At 46.5% G+C, this 17500-nt stretch overlaps 1 protein-coding gene across 4 annotated transcripts in view; it reads left to right on the top strand.

Moving 5' to 3' along the window:
• LOC134100785 (rab GTPase-activating protein 1) overlaps nt 1–17500 on the top strand; it is a 110475-nt gene that overhangs the window by 17111 nt on the left and 75864 nt on the right. For 3 of the 4 annotated variants that reach the window (XM_062554198.1, XM_062554200.1, XM_062554199.1), the window contains 9 exons: nt 662–869; nt 1707–1881; nt 6929–7086; nt 10098–10208; nt 10782–10848; nt 11256–11358; nt 11905–12074; nt 15314–15473; nt 15773–15866. In XM_062554198.1, the coding sequence (XP_062410182.1) occupies nt 662–869; nt 1707–1881; nt 6929–7086; nt 10098–10208; nt 10782–10848; nt 11256–11358; nt 11905–12074; nt 15314–15473; nt 15773–15866 (1246 nt within the window). Of the gene's footprint in view, nt 1–661; nt 870–954; nt 1023–1706; nt 1882–6928; nt 7087–10097; nt 10209–10781; nt 10849–11255; nt 11359–11904; nt 12075–15313; nt 15474–15772; nt 15867–17500 lie in introns of those variants that run through there. The other variant, XM_062554201.1, reaches the window with a different exon arrangement.

A 17500-nucleotide genomic window follows, 5' to 3' on the forward strand; every position in this document is an offset into this window, starting at 1 on the left:
CTGGCAACTAACTCAAGGGGAGACGATGAATAACCCAGATTCATAAAACGTGCGTGTTCCTTTAATTAGATAGATAGATAGATACTTTATTGATCCCCAAGGGGAAATTCTAGAGGTTACAAGGTTTGTACGAGGTTTGTACAGATCCGAGACTATAAGTAGATGACACCCAGCCCTACTACTCCACCTCTGACTGGTTCTGACCCATTAGTCTAACTGACATCAGAACCAATTCTCAAATGAGAATAGGTCTAGACGCTCAGTTCACTTTCAATTTCCAAAAACTATTTATGTACATTCCTGAAATCAGAATTTTGAAGTTTCAAAAGAGGAATGCGCATGGTTGATATATGAACCATTGTAATAACTTTGTCAAATCAAAAAAGCACACACAGTGCTTAGTCAGTGCTGTATTTTCAGTAGCTCTGTAGTAGCTTAGCACAACACCAGTTTAAAACCTTTTAGACTCACCTGGTATTGTAGATTCTCTGTTTTGTCAGATGCTAACAGTGAGATTTTGTGTGTGTGTTGTGTGTGTGTGTGTGTTTGTGTGTGTGTGTGTTTGTGTGGTGTGTGTGTGATATGTGTGTGTGTGTGTGTGTGTGTGTGTGTGTGTGTGTGTGTGTGTGTGTGTGTGTGTGTGTGTGTGTGTGTGTCCTAGACGAGTCGTCGGAGGCGAGCCCCTGCACCCCGGTGCCGGACGAGGACAGCGTGGTGTTCAGCAAGCTGACGTACGTGGGCTGTGCGTCGGTCAACGCCCCGCGCAGCGAGGTGGAGGCGCTGCGCATGATGAGCATCCTCCGCAGCCAGTGCCAGCTCCCGCTCGACGTCACGCTCTCCGTGCCCGGGGTCTCAGAGGGCACCGTCAGGTACACACACACACACACACACACACACACACACACACACACACACACACACACACACAGTGCATATATATACAGTAGTATCCTCAGGAGCCAGTGCCAGCTCCCGCTCGACGTCACGCTCTCCGTGCCCGGGGTCTCAGAGGGCACCGTCAGGTACACACACACACACACACACACACACACACACACACACACACAGTGCATATATATACTGTAGTATCCTCAGGAGCTAGTGTTGATTGCCACTGGACATGAAGCTCTCTTTGCCCGATGTCTCAAAGGGCACACACACACACACACACACACACACACACACACACACACACACACACACACACACACACACACACACACACACACACACACATGCACAGTGCATATATATAGTATCCTCAGGAGCTAGTGTTGATTGCCACTGGACATTACGCTCTCTTTGCCCGACGTCTCAAAGGGCACACACACACACAGACACAGACACACTCACACACGCACACACACACACTGTACATAATGAGTACCCTCAGGTACCAGTGGCAGCTGCCCCATGCACTCTGTGTGCCTCGGGTCTCAAAGGGGTCCTACCAAACCCTCCGGTACCAACACATTTATACACACACGCACTGCAGGCACAATCAGCTACTCATAGGAACACGGACACACATGCAAACTAGAAAGCGCTTTGGTTGTCTCGATAAAGCTCTATGTAATTGGAAGTTGTTGTTGTTGTTGTTGATGGTGGTTGATCATGGATATACTCTTCTGCAGAGACTAATCCGTCTGTAGTCGCCTGATAAAAAGAGTGATTTGATCGTCTCTCCCTCGTGCTGCTCCTGCCAGGTTGCTGGACCCTCAGTCGAGCACAGAGATCGCCAACTACCCCATCTACAAGATCCTGTTCTGTGTACGAGGCCACGACGGCACGGCGGAGAGCGACTGCTTCGCCTTCACCGAGAGCCACCACAACGCCGAGATCTTCCGCATCCACGTCTTCCGCTGCGAGATCCAGGAGGCGGTAAGAGCGACCCTGGAAGCCCTAGAACTGTTGTGTAACTGCCGTGAAGAATGTGCCATTTCATGGAACCACCACGTGTGGAGCTTCTCAGAGGAGTGTTTTTATTTATTTTATTTTTTTATCGCGAGCCCATTTTGCCAAACATGCGCCGTCGGTAAACAGCACCACACAAGATTATTATACAAGATAAAGCACATAGCTGTTCTTTTGCCCAGACCTATTTTCTCCCATTAGAGGAATCAGATAAGCCTCAATTATGTCTCAGCTGTGTGAGGTCTTCCAGACCTGGAAATGTCATGGTATAAGTGTGGAGCTTAAAAGAAAAAAAAAGAAAAGGGACAGGGTGTATTCTGGGTATGTCTTTGTGAGCCTGGACAATGAACAAAGGAAGTTACGTTTGTATGTAATTATCCACCTTCAATAAGTTTCCCGCATGTAATTCTATCGGGAACAACAATTTTTCTGTCTTTCTTGCAATTTCCAGTTGTTCACCTGGGCTTTAAACATGCTCGGAAGTGCTTGTCAAACTGAAGCTTATCCCCCCCTGTGAGATTTCACCCTCCATAAGGCACAGATACCCTGTTTACATCCCCTGTGCTGATTTGTACCTAATAACCCAAGGCATGCCCGTCCTAATAAATCAGATCTCCAGTGACGACATTGCCCAGGCTCCCTGTAATGGACGTCAGCATGCCCCCATCCGCTGAAACCAAAAAACAGCCTTTTCATGTCCGTGCCAAGTAGACACCCAGTATTGCCCCCGAGGAAAAGGGGCACCAAATAACAACCAGCTGTTGTCAACGCTGCCGCTTTTCTGGCCTTAACCGGGCCGCCGAAGCATGAAATTCCCGGTAATTAACGAGACGTTGGGACTCTCTGAGAAGGGAGACCCGAAGGTGCAGCTTTTTCAGCCTTTTCAACGTGCGATGACAAATGTGACCAACAGGGGGAGCTCGAGTGTCTCGTAGGAAACTGCACTGATGCAGTGGATGCCTGTCCGTCTGTCTCTTATCTGTTGGCATGGCAGAGCTTTTTATGCTCTATGGTTGGTTCTTCTGATCTTTTCTGATGTTTCCTAATCCCAGCAATCCGATCATCTTTTCTACACCTAAAGGGATCAATATTATGTTAGTTGTCAAAAAGCAGTGAATACGTTTCAGCTTGTCTACTTCCTGTAGCCAGCCGAGTGGCATGGCATTGTGTTCAATGTTGATCAATTGCTTTTGAACTGAGAGCTACCAGACCACAGTCCTGGGCTAAACCTGACCTTCTATGTAGTTTCTGCACCATTCGTCAAGGTTTTTCTAGCCAACATTGGGCTAAACTTGGAGGCATATTGTTTACTGTTGAAGCGAACGTCATTTGAATGTTTTGGATTTGGCACAAGTTGTAAAATACACATTGCAGCGTTCCCTTTGGTGTTTATATGCGGCCTTTTGAGAGTAGACCCGCGCTAGTCATACTTACTCACGGCCCTGTTTTTATAAGATCATAATGTTATGGTTCCTCGATCAAATTTATTTTTAGTTTACAGTGTTATTTGTATCTGAATGTTGTTTTGTGTAATAACAATGTTGTTTTTAGCTTATTCTCACTCATACACGCAACACACAACACACTCACATGCAACGACATACACATACAAACACACACACACTCTCACAGACCAACATGAACAGATATATTCTCATGTATATTAACATACACGCATGCTTTTACACACACACGTGTATATACACACACGCACACACACACACATGCATGTACAAACTAGGGATGTCACGAAAACCGATACTTGCGATACCTCTCGATTCTGAAATGAAAAAACACCGGCGATGCCTATTTTTTTGAAGCACCGTAAGCACCGACGCCAGCGTAAGCATCGGTGCTGCGACTCTTCCGGAACTGATGGGGGCAATACAGTGTTCCACACTAATTTGTGGCGATGCGCCGCCGCCACAGATTCAGCACCGTCCGCCACATATTGCGTTTCGTTACTTTTTTATTTATTTATCTATTTTTTAACACTATTGAAAAACACGCAACATTCGTTAAGCTGAATTTCCTTTCCCTGCTCTCCCTCTCTGTCACTCACGCGTCTGTCTCTCATGCACACACATATTATGCACACACAGACACACACACACACACACAGCCTCTCCCCTCCGTGCACACAGCGTCTGTCTCCATGAAAACCAACCAGATCATTCCTGGAAGCGTGGTCGTACTGATGCACCTGACGCTGCCCGGGTGGAAGTATAGCCCATAGTTCTTCCACAACTTTTGTAGACTATGCGTGCAACTTCTACCAAACAGTAGAAGTAAACTCATTCTCCTTGGCCCGCTCTCGTGCGTGGTCAATGGACACCCGCCCTCGACATGCACATGTAATCCAAATAAAACATTCACAATCGTGAACGCAATGACGCACAGAAGACGACTAGCTAAATTGCTGTTTAAAATCCGATTAGCATCATTAGCAGGCTATGCTGCAGACTTAAAACTCTTGCATTCAAGTTGACTGACCATCTCAATACCAATGTTTTTCAACTCCAAGAATTAAAAGGGCCTGTCCCAAGGAGAAAAAGTAGCTTACCTTGAAACTTAAACACATGTGGGGAAACTGAACAGTCCAACCAGGGGGGTATGATAAGCTTAGCCTGCTACTTTGTTTACAATATTTTGAGGCTTCAACCAGACAGCTGAATTTAAGAAGTGGAGTTGTAATAAGAATAGTATGCTATAATCTGCATAAAGTTTGCATTTATGAAGATCAGAAATTTCATAGAATGTATTAAATAGAGTTACAGAATGTGTGTGTGTTTCAAATAAAGACTTTACATCTTGTAAAAAAAATCATTCACATTGTATGAAAGCAGAGCGATAAAAAGGCGATGCAAGTTATTGGTTTTTATACAATCCATTAGAAAAGTGATTTAATTAATTATGTGTAAGCCTATGTGATATGCTTGCAATTGGATACTGTATTCTGTTATGCTCTGTATGTTATAGAAATTATGTTTCAGTATTCTGCAAATATTTCAATAAAGAAATTCATTAAGTACTGGGATTTTAGAAAATCCTTTTTTTAAACGATAGTATCGAATTTGGCATCGAAAATCGTGTAATTTTACTGGTATTGGCATCGACTACTGATTTTTTGGTATCGTGACACCCCTAGTACAAACACATCACAGTACATGTTCATACACACACACACACACACAAACACACCAACACACACACATATATACACTCTTGCATACACACACATGCACAGACGTACAGTGTACTCAATGTACTCAGTGTACACACACACACACACACAAGGTTCTCTAGCTGGCCCTCAGCGGTGGGCTTGTCTGTAGTGGTGACCTGATTTCCTCTCTGCTACCCCACCCCCAGCTCTCTCCTTGTACTCACACTCCTCCTCACGACCCCCATCACACACACACACACACACACACACACCGTAGGCTGAGCTGAAAGCCACTCTCCCGTAGGGAATGATTTTCCTGACATGGTTTGGCTTTGTGTTGTTGATGGACCACCTGTATGTCTGTCTATGTCTGTGTCTGTGTCTGTGTGTATATGTTTGTGTGTGTGTGTGTGTGAGTGTGTGTGTGTGTGTGTGTGTGCGCTCGCACATGTCTGGGTGTGGGTGTCTGTCTGTTTAATGATAGTTGAGTGTGCACATGTCTGATTCTCTGTTAATGTGTCTGACCTCCGTATGAGGCAGAAATGTGTGTACTGTATGTCTGGAGTGATTGTTGGTCTCAGTGGTGGAAAATCTACAGAGTGAATGTGTATGTATGTATGTGTGTGCGTGCGTGCGTGTGTGTCCATATATCTGGTTGTCAGTATGGATGCAGTGTGTGGAGTGATGATGCTGACAGTTGCGACAGCATCAGTCAGGACTGTGTAATGCCGTGTGTGTGTGTGTGTGTGTGTGTGTGTGTGTGTGTGTGTGTGTGTGTGTGTGTGTGTGTGTGTGTGTGTGTGTGTGTGTGTGTGTGTGTGTGTGTGTGTGTGTGTGTGTGTGTGTGTGTGTGTGTGTGTGTGTGTGTGTGTGTGTGTGTGTGTGTGTGTGTGTGTGACATGACTGCTGGCCCCTCTGGTAGACCTTCTGTCTCTCTCCATTAGCATCATAGCCAGACTACATGCGTACGACTACTAACGTTTCCTAGCGAAGCTAATGTGTGACAGCACATAACTAAAGCAAACATAAGGAATACATTCCTGTAACCTTATATCTGTTAGTGAGGATTATAGCACGACTTGGTTGAATTTCCTATTGTGATGTGCTGTTTAGGGCACTGTTTAGAACTTATACGCATATTTGCGCACCTATTAAGTGATTCCAGTTTTTTGGCCAGATTACGCCTGTGTATCAATTCATCAAACTCGTGAAGCTTAAATGAACTGTCACATTGCAACAGGGGTACAAATTAGCGATCTGACAGACGTTCAGAACATAGCAGCATTTTAACATACAGTATGACCGATGGCTTTTAGCTCAGCTACTACGCTGCATTTTGGAGTAAGTTAAAACAGCGATTTTACAAAGCTAAGGAAGGACACCAACGACTGTGCTTCGGCCATACCAACCATCCATTTAGAATGTGTCACAGCAGGTTCTCTTGTGGAGCAAAGGAGCAGATGTGTGTGATGGACAGAAGCTGTTCTGCAGACAAGACCGTTTTAGCGATCAAAAGGTGGAAATGATATCAGCCGATTAACACACCGCAAGTGTGGCAACAGCAGGATAATGGACTCCCAAGGTGTTCGGGTATCAGAAGTTAATGCGCTTTGAACACGCTTTGAACGCGCATTAACGTCTGATAACCGACACACCGTGTCATCCATTATCCCTTACATAATTGTTACCGCAGAATGTACTTTACATGAAGGTCATATGCATGGTGGTAGTGGTACTAGACATTGTTTGAAATGCTAGTTTTTCTTGTGCTCTTTAAAAGTCAAGTGGTCTCATGAGTATAATTATGTGTGTGTGTGTGTGTGTGTGTGTGTGTGTTGGGACACGCAGGTCAGCCGGATACTCTACAGTTTCGCCACGGCCTTCCGGCGGTCAGCCAATAAGCCTCCACTGGCAGCGCAGGCCCCGCCCCTTACGCCAGATAGCGATGTCTTCACCTTCACCGTCAGCCTGGAGATCAAGGAGGATGATGGGAAGGGAACCTTCAGGTAGCTCATACACACACACACACACACACACACACACAGACACTGTGCTAATGGTGCTGTATATGTTAATGTTAATAAGCACACATGTGAAGGGTGCAGGGGACAGCACCTTCTCTGACCAGGCCAGACCATTTTCTGAACACTCACAGAACAGCACTTGGCAATTCAACACACACACACACACACACACACACACACACACACACACACACACACTTTTTCATTCTCAATCTCACATGTACTTTTTCGCCCTTTCTCTCTCTCTCTCTCTCTTTCTCTCTCTCTCTCTCTCTCTCTCACTCACACACACACACACACAGGAAGTATGGCATTACTCTGAGAGTGTAGTTGGAGTCCCTCAGGTCACCAGCCAACGGTTCTGTTTTTGGGACCCAAATGACCCGAGTGTGTCCCTCTCTAGATCAATGCTAAGTGAATTAGGGATTTGAAGGGAGTGTTTTATAGTGCTCAGGTTTGGGAAGTGACTCTGTCTGTGTGTTTCTTTATGGACTAAACAGTAAAAATAGCCCACAGTGCCCCCCCCCCCACACACACACACAGCACCACCACCACACATACACACCCCCTTTTCACTTTCGTTCTGAGTCTATTTCTCTGTGTTTCATTCGAAGTGCAGACACACACTTCCTTTAATTTATCATTCCCCTCATCCCTCTCTGCCTTCTCTGCTCCACAAAAGTCTTATTCACATCAACCAACTTACCAGTGCATTAGTGTGTGTGTGTGTGTGTGTGTGTGTGTGTGAGAGAGAGAGAGGGAGCAAGAAAGGTCTATAAATGTGTCCCATTTGATGTAGTTGAGTATGCGAGAGTTAAGTCAAGGTGCAATTCCAGAACAGAATGTCCACAGATTTTTCTCCTCTTAATGCAGTTTGGTATGTGCCTTGTGTGAGATTAGAATAATAATAGTATGTGTGTGTGTTTGTGCGTGTGTGTGTCTTGAAGATTAAATAAGCCTGGAGAATTCTTTATGTTTGTTTGTGTGCATTCCTTCATCTGTGTTGAAGGGTGCCCATGCCAAAGATATGGCATTAAGTTAGCGCTGGTATGCAAACACACACACACACACACACACACACAAACACACACTCAAAATAAGCATGCGGGTCCTCAACTCTAAGCCCAAGTCATCAACACATTATCGTCCGTAGAGGTGCGTCCACGGCACTGCCCGCTCAAAACCCCCCTTCGGACGGCGACTCAGGTCACCGTGACTCAGCGAGACCCTAAGTGCTTCCCGAGCGCCTGTCTCACCCCGCTCGCCGAGACGAGACGAGACGTTTCCGCCTCCGCCGCCACCACCGCCGCCCGCTTCACAAAGGACCCCAATCAGCCGCTCGCTCTGCAAACAGACACAGAGGCCTATTTTTAGTCTCTCTCGCTCCCTCTCTCTCTGAGACCCTCTCTAATTGGCTCCGGGATCCTAAGGCAGTTTTTGTTTTGGGGGGGGGTGGGAATGAAGGGTGGGGGTGTTGGTCGTATTTAAAGAGAGAATGCGGGTCACTGTTAAAAGACACTGAGATGCTGAGAGAGTTTACTACACAAGCAGGGGTGGTTGGGTTGAGGAGGCCTCAGGGCCTTTTTAAATGAGCCAGTGTGATCAGTTGCCCAGTGTTCCCTTTACTGACTGGTTATCAAATGCGCTTATGAGGGATTTGACGCTGAAAGGCAGGCCTTTGTTTGTGGACGGAAGGTTCCAGAGAGTTCCCCTGGTCATGTAGGAGTCCTGTTAGACGGTAGGACGTGTAGATGTGGCTCTGATAGCTGTGGACGAGGGGCCTCTGTGTGTGGTGACCAGTGTGCAGAATGACACGTCTCCTCTCCTTTCCCAGGCTTCCCTTTGCACACCTCTTTCCTCTCCTCTTTCCTCTCCCCTCCTCTCCTCTCCTCTGGCTTTTGTCTCATCACCTCTCGCCTCTCTCTGCTGCTGTCATCTCCTTTCCCCTGTGGTGTTTATGTTCCTCCTCACGCTCTCCTCCTGTGTCACTTTCTCTTCACTCCCTCCTACGTTAATCCTCCGTTTCATCTTCTTCACTTCTTCCTGGTTCTTCTCTCCACTCTTCTCTTCTCTCTTCTCCTTTCTTCTCTCCTCTCTATTCTGTCTTCTCCATTCTCCTTTTTCCTCTCTTCTTCTCTCCTCCTCTCTCTTCTCTCTCCTTGTCATCTCTACTTTTCTCCTCTTCTCCCCTCCTCTCCTGTCTTCTCTTCTCCTCTCCCCTTGTCTCCTGTCTTCTCCTCTCCTCTCTTCTCTTCCCTTGTTTGCTCCACTCTCCACTCATGTCCCTCTTCTCTCCACTCCTATGTTTCTCGTTTTCTCCTCTCTTCTCTTCTCCTCTCCTCTTCAGTCTCCACTGTATTCCTCCTCTCCTCCTCTCCCTCTTGTCTCTTCTCCTCATCAGTATGTGTGTTGCACCCAGTGGAGTGTACTTGACGAGTAAACAACACCGCACTCATCCGCTGCGTCTTTCTGGACGTTTGGTCTAGTGGCCGTGGCCTTTCTGGAAGCAGATGGCAGCCGCGCGTAAATCAGCGAAGGTCTGAAAGGTGTTTGGACCTCCGCGTCTTTACCTTGAGGAAGTGTGTGCAAGTGAAAAAGAGACAGCCAGACCCGCACTTTGGTTTTGTTTTGGAAGACTGTCCAGAAATGGGCTCGCTTTGAAGTGTGTTTCTGGGGCAAGTGTGTGTGTGTGTGTGTGAGACAGTGAGAGAGAGGCCACATTCTGTAGGTTTGGAGTGTGGAGATGTTTCTGCTGAAGCCCCTATGTAAATCTCCTGCTGTGTACTGTAGCAGGTTACACTCCGACAGCACGTTTACACTCGAGGTCGTAAGTCTCACAGCTCTGCTTGGCTTATTGCAGGCCAAAAGGAGGTCAGAAAAAGTGCAGTATTGTGCGTGTGCATGTGCGCGTGTGCGCGCGCGCGCGTGTGTGTGTGTGTGTGTGTGTGTGTGTACGTATACATAACTTCCATCTTCCTTTTACACCCTCACAGTGCCGTATCCAAAGACAAGGACAGGCAGAGCTTCAAGCTGCGCCCAGGCATGGACAAGAAGATCGTCATCTACGTGCAGCAGACGTCCAACAAAGAGCTGGCCATCGAGAGGTACAAAACGCTCACGTTACCCCCCCCCCCCCCCACCCCAACCCAACCCAACCCCACCCCACCCACGTCAACCTGGAATGCCCTCCCAGCCCCCCCGTACAGTTTTCCATATCCACCAAACCGCGACGGAGGGATCTTTGGGGCCCAAACATCCTTCAGCTGCTCATAACAGTGCCATAATTCCGTTCTAATTGATACATGGCTGCTGGTTAATGTCCGTCTGCTTCCGAGCTTAAGTGTCCCACGCCGGCCCGTGAGGAGGTGATTGATGGCTTGGCTCTCCTCGGGAGCCTGCTCATTCTCCGTTTTGGGTATCATTGTTTGGGAATGGCGTTTGCTTTGCTTGGACTGTGTGTGTGTGTGTGTGTGTGTGTGTGTGTGTGTGTGTGTGTGGGTGTCTGTTTGTCTGTCTGTTCACGTGTTTGTGTGCTTGCGTGCTTGCACGCTTGCGTGCTTGTGTGCGTGTGTGCGTGTGTGCGTGCGTGCGTGCGTGAGTGCGTGCGTTCGTTCGTACTTGCGTGTGTGTGTGTGGGATTGTTTCTCATTCCACCCTTATTTTTTTCTGTGTTCCAGGTGTTTTGGCCTGTTGCTGAGTCCAGGCAAGAATGTGAAGAACAGCGACATGCACCTGCTCGACCTGGTGGGTGGTTGGATGCATTCGACATTTCCTGTTTTGGTCATTTGCTGACCTCCATCAGCTGCGTGCCTCTATTTTTACTCGCATTCCTCACGGGTTTCTCAGTTTTTTGCTAATTCTTCTCTCCTATTCTCCATGTCCGTTTCTACTCTGTCCTCTATTCCGTTCATTGTTGTCTTTCATTCCTCTTTTCTTTTTGTCTTTCCTCATCCACTCCACTCTCTTCTCACCGTCATCCTTCTCTCCTTCTCTTGCTCTTCTCTCACATCTTCTGCCTTTTCTTTCTCTTGTCCTCCTCTTACCTCTCCTCTCCTCTCCTCAACTCTCCTCACCTCTCCTCACCTCCCTCCTTCTCTCCTCTCTTTTCCTCCCCTCTTTTCTCTTTTCCTCTTCTCTCCTCTCCTCTGTAGGAATCAATGGGGAGGAGCTCAGATGGGAAGTCCTACATCATCACGGGGAGCTGGAACCCCAACACTCCTCAGTTTCAGGCTGTCAATGAGGAGACACCCAAAGGTCTGGGCACAGTTCTACAGTACTACCCAGTACCCAATCGATATATCACATTTTTACAAATTATTTTAGAAATGCTTTGTAGAAAAAAAGAAGACATTTTCAGTTTGTTCATCTTGCTGATGATTGAATCTATAGATCAGCATATGAGGGGCAACTTGATCTGTCATAGTAGCCCATCAATATGTCCAATGCATATTTAGAATGAGTCGCTAAGCATGATTTGTGGCCAGATTTGTGATCACTTGTGAGAACGTGTAGTAGTCCCTTTTCCTGGAAAGCAGCCCTTTCCTGAGAAAGGGAGCTTAGCCTCAGACTTATGAGTCAGATAAAGCATGCAGTTATGTTTAGATGCTGATGTTGCAGACAGATTTATGACTGGTCTCCAGGCCCCCGCAATAATTGATGTTTGTGTACGTCCAATAGATAAATTAGTGCACATGACCAAAGCCTGTGTGTATCCTCATCCATGCTTCTGTGTGTGTGTGCATGTGTGTATGTGTGCGTGTCTGCGTGTATTTGTCCGTGTATGTGTGTGTACGTACGTAGATAAGTTCATGTACATGACGACGGCGGTGGACCTGGTGATCACGGAGGTGGAGGAGCCGGTGCGTTTCCTGCTGGAGACGCGGGTGAGGGTGTGCTCGCCCAGCGAGAGGCTCTTCTGGCCCTTCAGCAAGCGCTCCTACACCGAGACCTACTACCTGAAGCTCAAACAGGTGAGCAGCAGCAGCACACCTGAGCACACATGTCCGTACTCTACCTGATCTGACCTCACCTGTCCACATACTGTATGACGCACATGCAGAAAGGTCACAACAGAGATTTCAGTTGAAAAATGAAGCCCGATATTATTGAAAACTTGCAGTGGTGGTATTACCAGTCCCGTGGGGTGTCCTACGAAGCAAGTTAGACAAATCTAGGTTATCTAGACATATCGAGGCTGCACAAAGCCTCAACTCGGGTATTAAGTTAAGTGATCCTACGACAGCAGGTATGTGATAAATTTGTCAAACTAGGCTTTCAGCTCAGATCTGTGCGCGTTCTCGTGGTTGGGGTGATTTTGACCAATCGGGAAACGTGGAGACGCACAAGACAGCCTAGGTTTAAAAACGATTACTTCCGCATTTATGAGCGGCAGCGAAATCTAGGGTGGTCTTTTTTAGTGTCTAACCTATAACATCAAAAAGTCGATGGTCATCAGATATTGTATGGCATGCATGTCCATAGTAGTGACATATTTGCACGCACAACATAGTTAAAAGCGCCTTCGAGATTCAAAATGTTTGCAGAGGCGGGGCTGGACTTGTTCAAAGTAGGACAGATTAGCACACGTGAGAACTTCGTTTTTCAAGATAATGGATTGGTTAGAATTGGTCAGAGGGCGGTGATATTTCACGATTTGAGCTATAACTAAGCACATAACCCGCTCCCGACCAGGTTTGGTTGCGAGCATAAGATACCATGGTGATACAGCGACGCTAAAACAAATCCACTTTCGTATGACAGCATATCCTGGTTTTGAGCGCAACATACCTCGCTAAGCCACTAATCGAGCTTCGTAGGACACCCCACAGGTCTTTTGAGATTTGTCGTTACAGTTAAAGTTGACTGACTTTTGGCAGACCTTTTACCCAAAGCGAGCGACACAGGCTCACAACCGTGGGAATCAGGCCTGGTTTGACCGATGGTCAGTCGGCGACCTTACCGCTGTTCCGCCACGTTGTGCACTGTGGTTGTCCATTTTAAGAGCTGTCCAGATCAGTGTTGGTCAAGTTACTTGGAAAAAGTAATTAGTTACTGATTACTGATTACTTGTCCAAGAAAGTAATCCCGTTACTTTACTGATTACTTTTCCCCAAAAGTAATTAGTTACTTTACAATTACTTTACTTAGTTACTTTTCAAAAACACACTAAGGCTACACAACCTGAATATGCTATAAAGCAATACACCTTTCAGCCTAATTTTATTCTTTTTGCATATTCCATCATATAAAATAGAATCAAATGCAGTGTTGTGCATAAACGAGTTCTGTGAACTATGAACTGCATGCAACACATTTGTAAATAAAGAACGTGAATTCCTTCAGATTATGTGAGAGCGTCACTGCTGAGTTTCAATTAAACGTTGCGCAGTTAACCTGCATGTCACGCTCCAATCTTTCATCGATGCTGCGGATGTAACAGAATACATGCTGCATTGTTGCAACAATATTCGGAACGGGTGCGCTGTCGTTGGTAAAATAAAAACAGTAAGTCCTGTGACAGCGGCCGCATTCTGCGCCACCCCTCACTCAAACATACATAGATTCTGTAGCCTATAATTAACCGAAGAGTCGGACCTCCGTCTGGCAAACCTCATAGGCTACCGCAGGGGTTATGTCTGAAAGCGACTACAGAGAACGCAGATGATACAGGCTCTATTATTTACGGACATTTTGATCATTGTCTCGCAAAGACTCCGACGGTACAAACTTAATTATGTCCACCGAAAACAAGTTCGAACGTCAACGACCCCAATTTCGAATTTGAAAAGACATTTGAGTTGAAGCATCAGTCCAGAGTGAAAGCATAAGTCATCGAATGAAATGAAAGTAGAAAGAACAATAAAAGTGAAGTAAAGATAAGCAAAAGAAGTCCAAGTCCCGAACTATGGGAAAAGTTTAGGAAAACCCCAACTCACGTAGGCTATTAAATGCAGCATGGTCATGCTCTCTCCCGCACTCTGTTGTCTCGTCTGTTGTTTACATCTCTCGCAATGCGTTGGACATTATACTGATTGTCACCAGACAGTCTCACAAAGCAATTAAAATCGCAGTTTAGTAACGCAGTAACGCAGCCTAAAGTAATGGTAATCTAATTACTGATTTTGCCATTGTAATCCCTTACTTTACTCGTTACTTGAAAAAAGTAATTGGATTACAGTAACGCGTTACTTCTAACGCGTTACTGCCCATCACTGGTCCAGATATTCCTTTTCAAGAGTGTCTGAAGCAATAAGTTTGAGGCCGTATTTCAGCAACATAAAACAATCCTTTTGGAGCTCCAGTGACTAAGTAAAATGTCGGTCCCAACCTACTGGTTCTCAAGGAAATCTGTAATGCCTAAACAATGACTTACACATTTCCTGAACGCCTGTCGTTATTTCTGGGAAGGTTTTGCAATTATCTGTGTGGACTGATCCATGTGAGGCATGCGTTTCATTTCCCGAAAGGTTAATGGAAAACGGAAACGCCTCGCAGGCGCGCTAGATTACGACCATTCCGGGCTAATCTTAGCGCTCATGCCATTGGCACAGGTGCGCACAGTCAACTTCAGTCAAATCAGTCAGTCACTGCACGGCTTGGCAGACCAATAGTGTCTGTGTTTCCAGTTAAGCCTTGATATTTCAAAAACAAAGCTAACTTTTAAGGAGTGGACAGAGCTCCTTCTCTAAAATGAAGAGTACGAGTCTGGTGGTGACTGATGCTGCAGTTGTACGTTATCATGGCATATTTGACTTGTATTGATTTGGTAAAATTTTTTTCAAACTCTCTTTGAAACTCTAAAAGCTGAAAGTATACTTATAGACATGGTCTGCACTTGGGGTGCATGAGGCAAATTCTATCTTCAGCACAGTTTGAACAGAATGTGTGCAGCCCCAGAGTTCTATATATCCATATGGACTTGGCCGTCTTAACTTGCGTTGACGAGTCTGCAACAGCAGAAAAACAAGTGTATATTGATCGCTTCCACGTCAACACTGGATAAAGCCATGTCTGCAGAAGTATATTTTCGGCCTTAGGTATTTAACTCGCGCACCTATGCTGTGGTAGCCTGTTGTTAGCACCTTTCCACAGCATTCGGTCTACCACTAGACTAATATAGAACTATTCTATTACTCTCTATTACTATTCGATTAGTTTTCTCCACTGACCATAGCTGTGTGTGTGTGTGTGTGTGTGTGTGTGTGTGTAGATGGAGCGGAAGGAGCGGAAGAGCAACACGGACACGCTGTACGAGGTGGTGAGCCTGGAGAGCGAGTCGGAGAGGGAGCGCAGGAAGACCACGGCCACGCCGAACCTCCCGCAGTCCGCCTCCAACGTGCCCTCCCCGCCCGAGGATGAGGAGGAGGAAGGTGAGTGTGTGTGTGTGTGTGTGTCCATCCGCGTGTGTGTGACACAAGAGCAAATAAAAAAAAGGGTCAAAAGTAAAAGGTCTACAGACAGGTGAAGTGTTTGGCTTCCTGGTATTGGGCAAATCGGCCACTATTCTGTAGATTCTTGATAAAAGCTTTTTACTTTCTCTTATTAAAGTAACCCTTTCTCTTTCTCTGTCCACATCCCCCCCCCCTCTCTCTCTCTCTCTCTCCCTCTCTCTCTCTCTCTCTCTCTCTCTCTCTCTCTCTCTCTCTCTCTATCTCTCTCTCTCTCCTAGATAATGACGAGCCCCTGTTGAGTGGCTCAGGGGACGTGTCTAAGGAGTGTGCTGAGAAGATCCTGGAGACGTGGGGAGACCTGCTGTCTAAATGGTGAGTCACACAGACAGCCTGGCTGTCTCTCTCTCTCTCTCTCTCTCTCTCTCTCTCTCTCTCTCTCTCTCTATCTCCATCTCCATTTTTCTTCCATCACTTTTCTCCCCCCCCCTCTTTTTCTTCCCCTGTCTGTGAACGGTTGGTCTGGCCGCGGAACATGTGTTCTCTCAAAGTGCATGCATCACCTGCCTGTCATGTGCATGGTTTGCTGGGACATGCTAACCCTGAGGCCCGATTTTTGTTTTTCGTCAACAAAAGGCACATGGCTCACTGATGCACAAACTGTGTTATCATCATCATCAACATCATCGTGAGAGCGAGCGAGCGAGACAGGCTTAGTCCCTTAATGTTCTTTTAAATGCCATTTGTAATCTGTATGCATAGATGTAGATGCACAAATGCATACATTATGACTTCCTTTTTGTCTAAAATGAGTTTAACCCCCCCCCCCCCCACTCACACACATGCTTTCCTAAGGGCAAATAAATAATTCCTCAGTCTTAAGTTTTGATTCTTTTAAATGGGGCTGCTGCCTGTTGTTCGCTGCCAGTGTGTTTGCAGAAGGCGGATTCTCCGCTCCTGTCCTCCCCGGGTTGAGTTTGTGGTTTGTAATGAGGGCTGGCATGTGGGAGATTCTGTGTCTGTGCCGCGTGTCTCTCTCTCCTCGAACAAGCAGCTGTCGGAATGAAGAGACAGCGGAGCTGGAGAAGTGACTCAGAAATAGCCCCGCAGTCCTCGCCCACGGAATTGTCTTTGATATTTCGGTTTCCTTCTGTTCCTCTGGGGCGCGCTAACAGATGAACATTTTTACACACACGCGCACACACACACACACACACACACACACACACACACACACACACACACACACACACATATATACACAATCGCACGCACGCACGCACCCACGCTCGCACACACACACAAATACACACACACCAATACACACACACATATACACATGCACACACGCGCACACACACATGCAGAGACACACACGCACACACTCGCGCACATACAGATGTAGACACATGCATATGCACACGCACACGCACACATATACAGATACACACACACACACACGCACACACATGCACACACAAGCACCAACTTCCTGCTAATTTGTAATTCATGGTTGGGAAATTAGATAGATATTTTAATCTTTGGAAGCAGGGGGAGGAGTGTGCGTATGTAGTGTGTGTGTGCATGTGTGTGTGTGTGTGTGTGTGGGGGGTCTGATCCAGAAATGGGGCCTTATTAAGATTATTTCCCCCTCCCATTACTCGCTCATTGTTCTTAATCAAAACCTCGAGATGAATTCAATTAAAAAGCAGAAACATTTAATTACAGGATCTTACTGGCTGGTGCCTGCACTCCTGTGACACAATGAGGTGATAGTGTGTGTCTTGTGTGTGTCTTGTGTGTGTCTTCTTGTGTGTGTCTTGTGTGTGTCTTCTTGTGTGTGTCTTGTGTGTGTCTTGTGTGTGTCGTGTGTGTGTCTTGTCTGTGTGTCTGTGTGTGTTTATATGAGCGAGCAAGCAAGGCGAGAGAGAGAGAGAGAGAGAGGGGTAAATGTGGTTGCCACATTTGGATTTTCTCCCTCCGGTTTCCATCCCTCCCCCTCCCCCGTC

This window comes from Sardina pilchardus, chromosome 14 (genome assembly GCF_963854185.1).
Source record: "Sardina pilchardus chromosome 14, fSarPil1.1, whole genome shotgun sequence".
Taxonomy (NCBI): Eukaryota; Metazoa; Chordata; class Actinopteri; order Clupeiformes; family Clupeidae; genus Sardina; species Sardina pilchardus.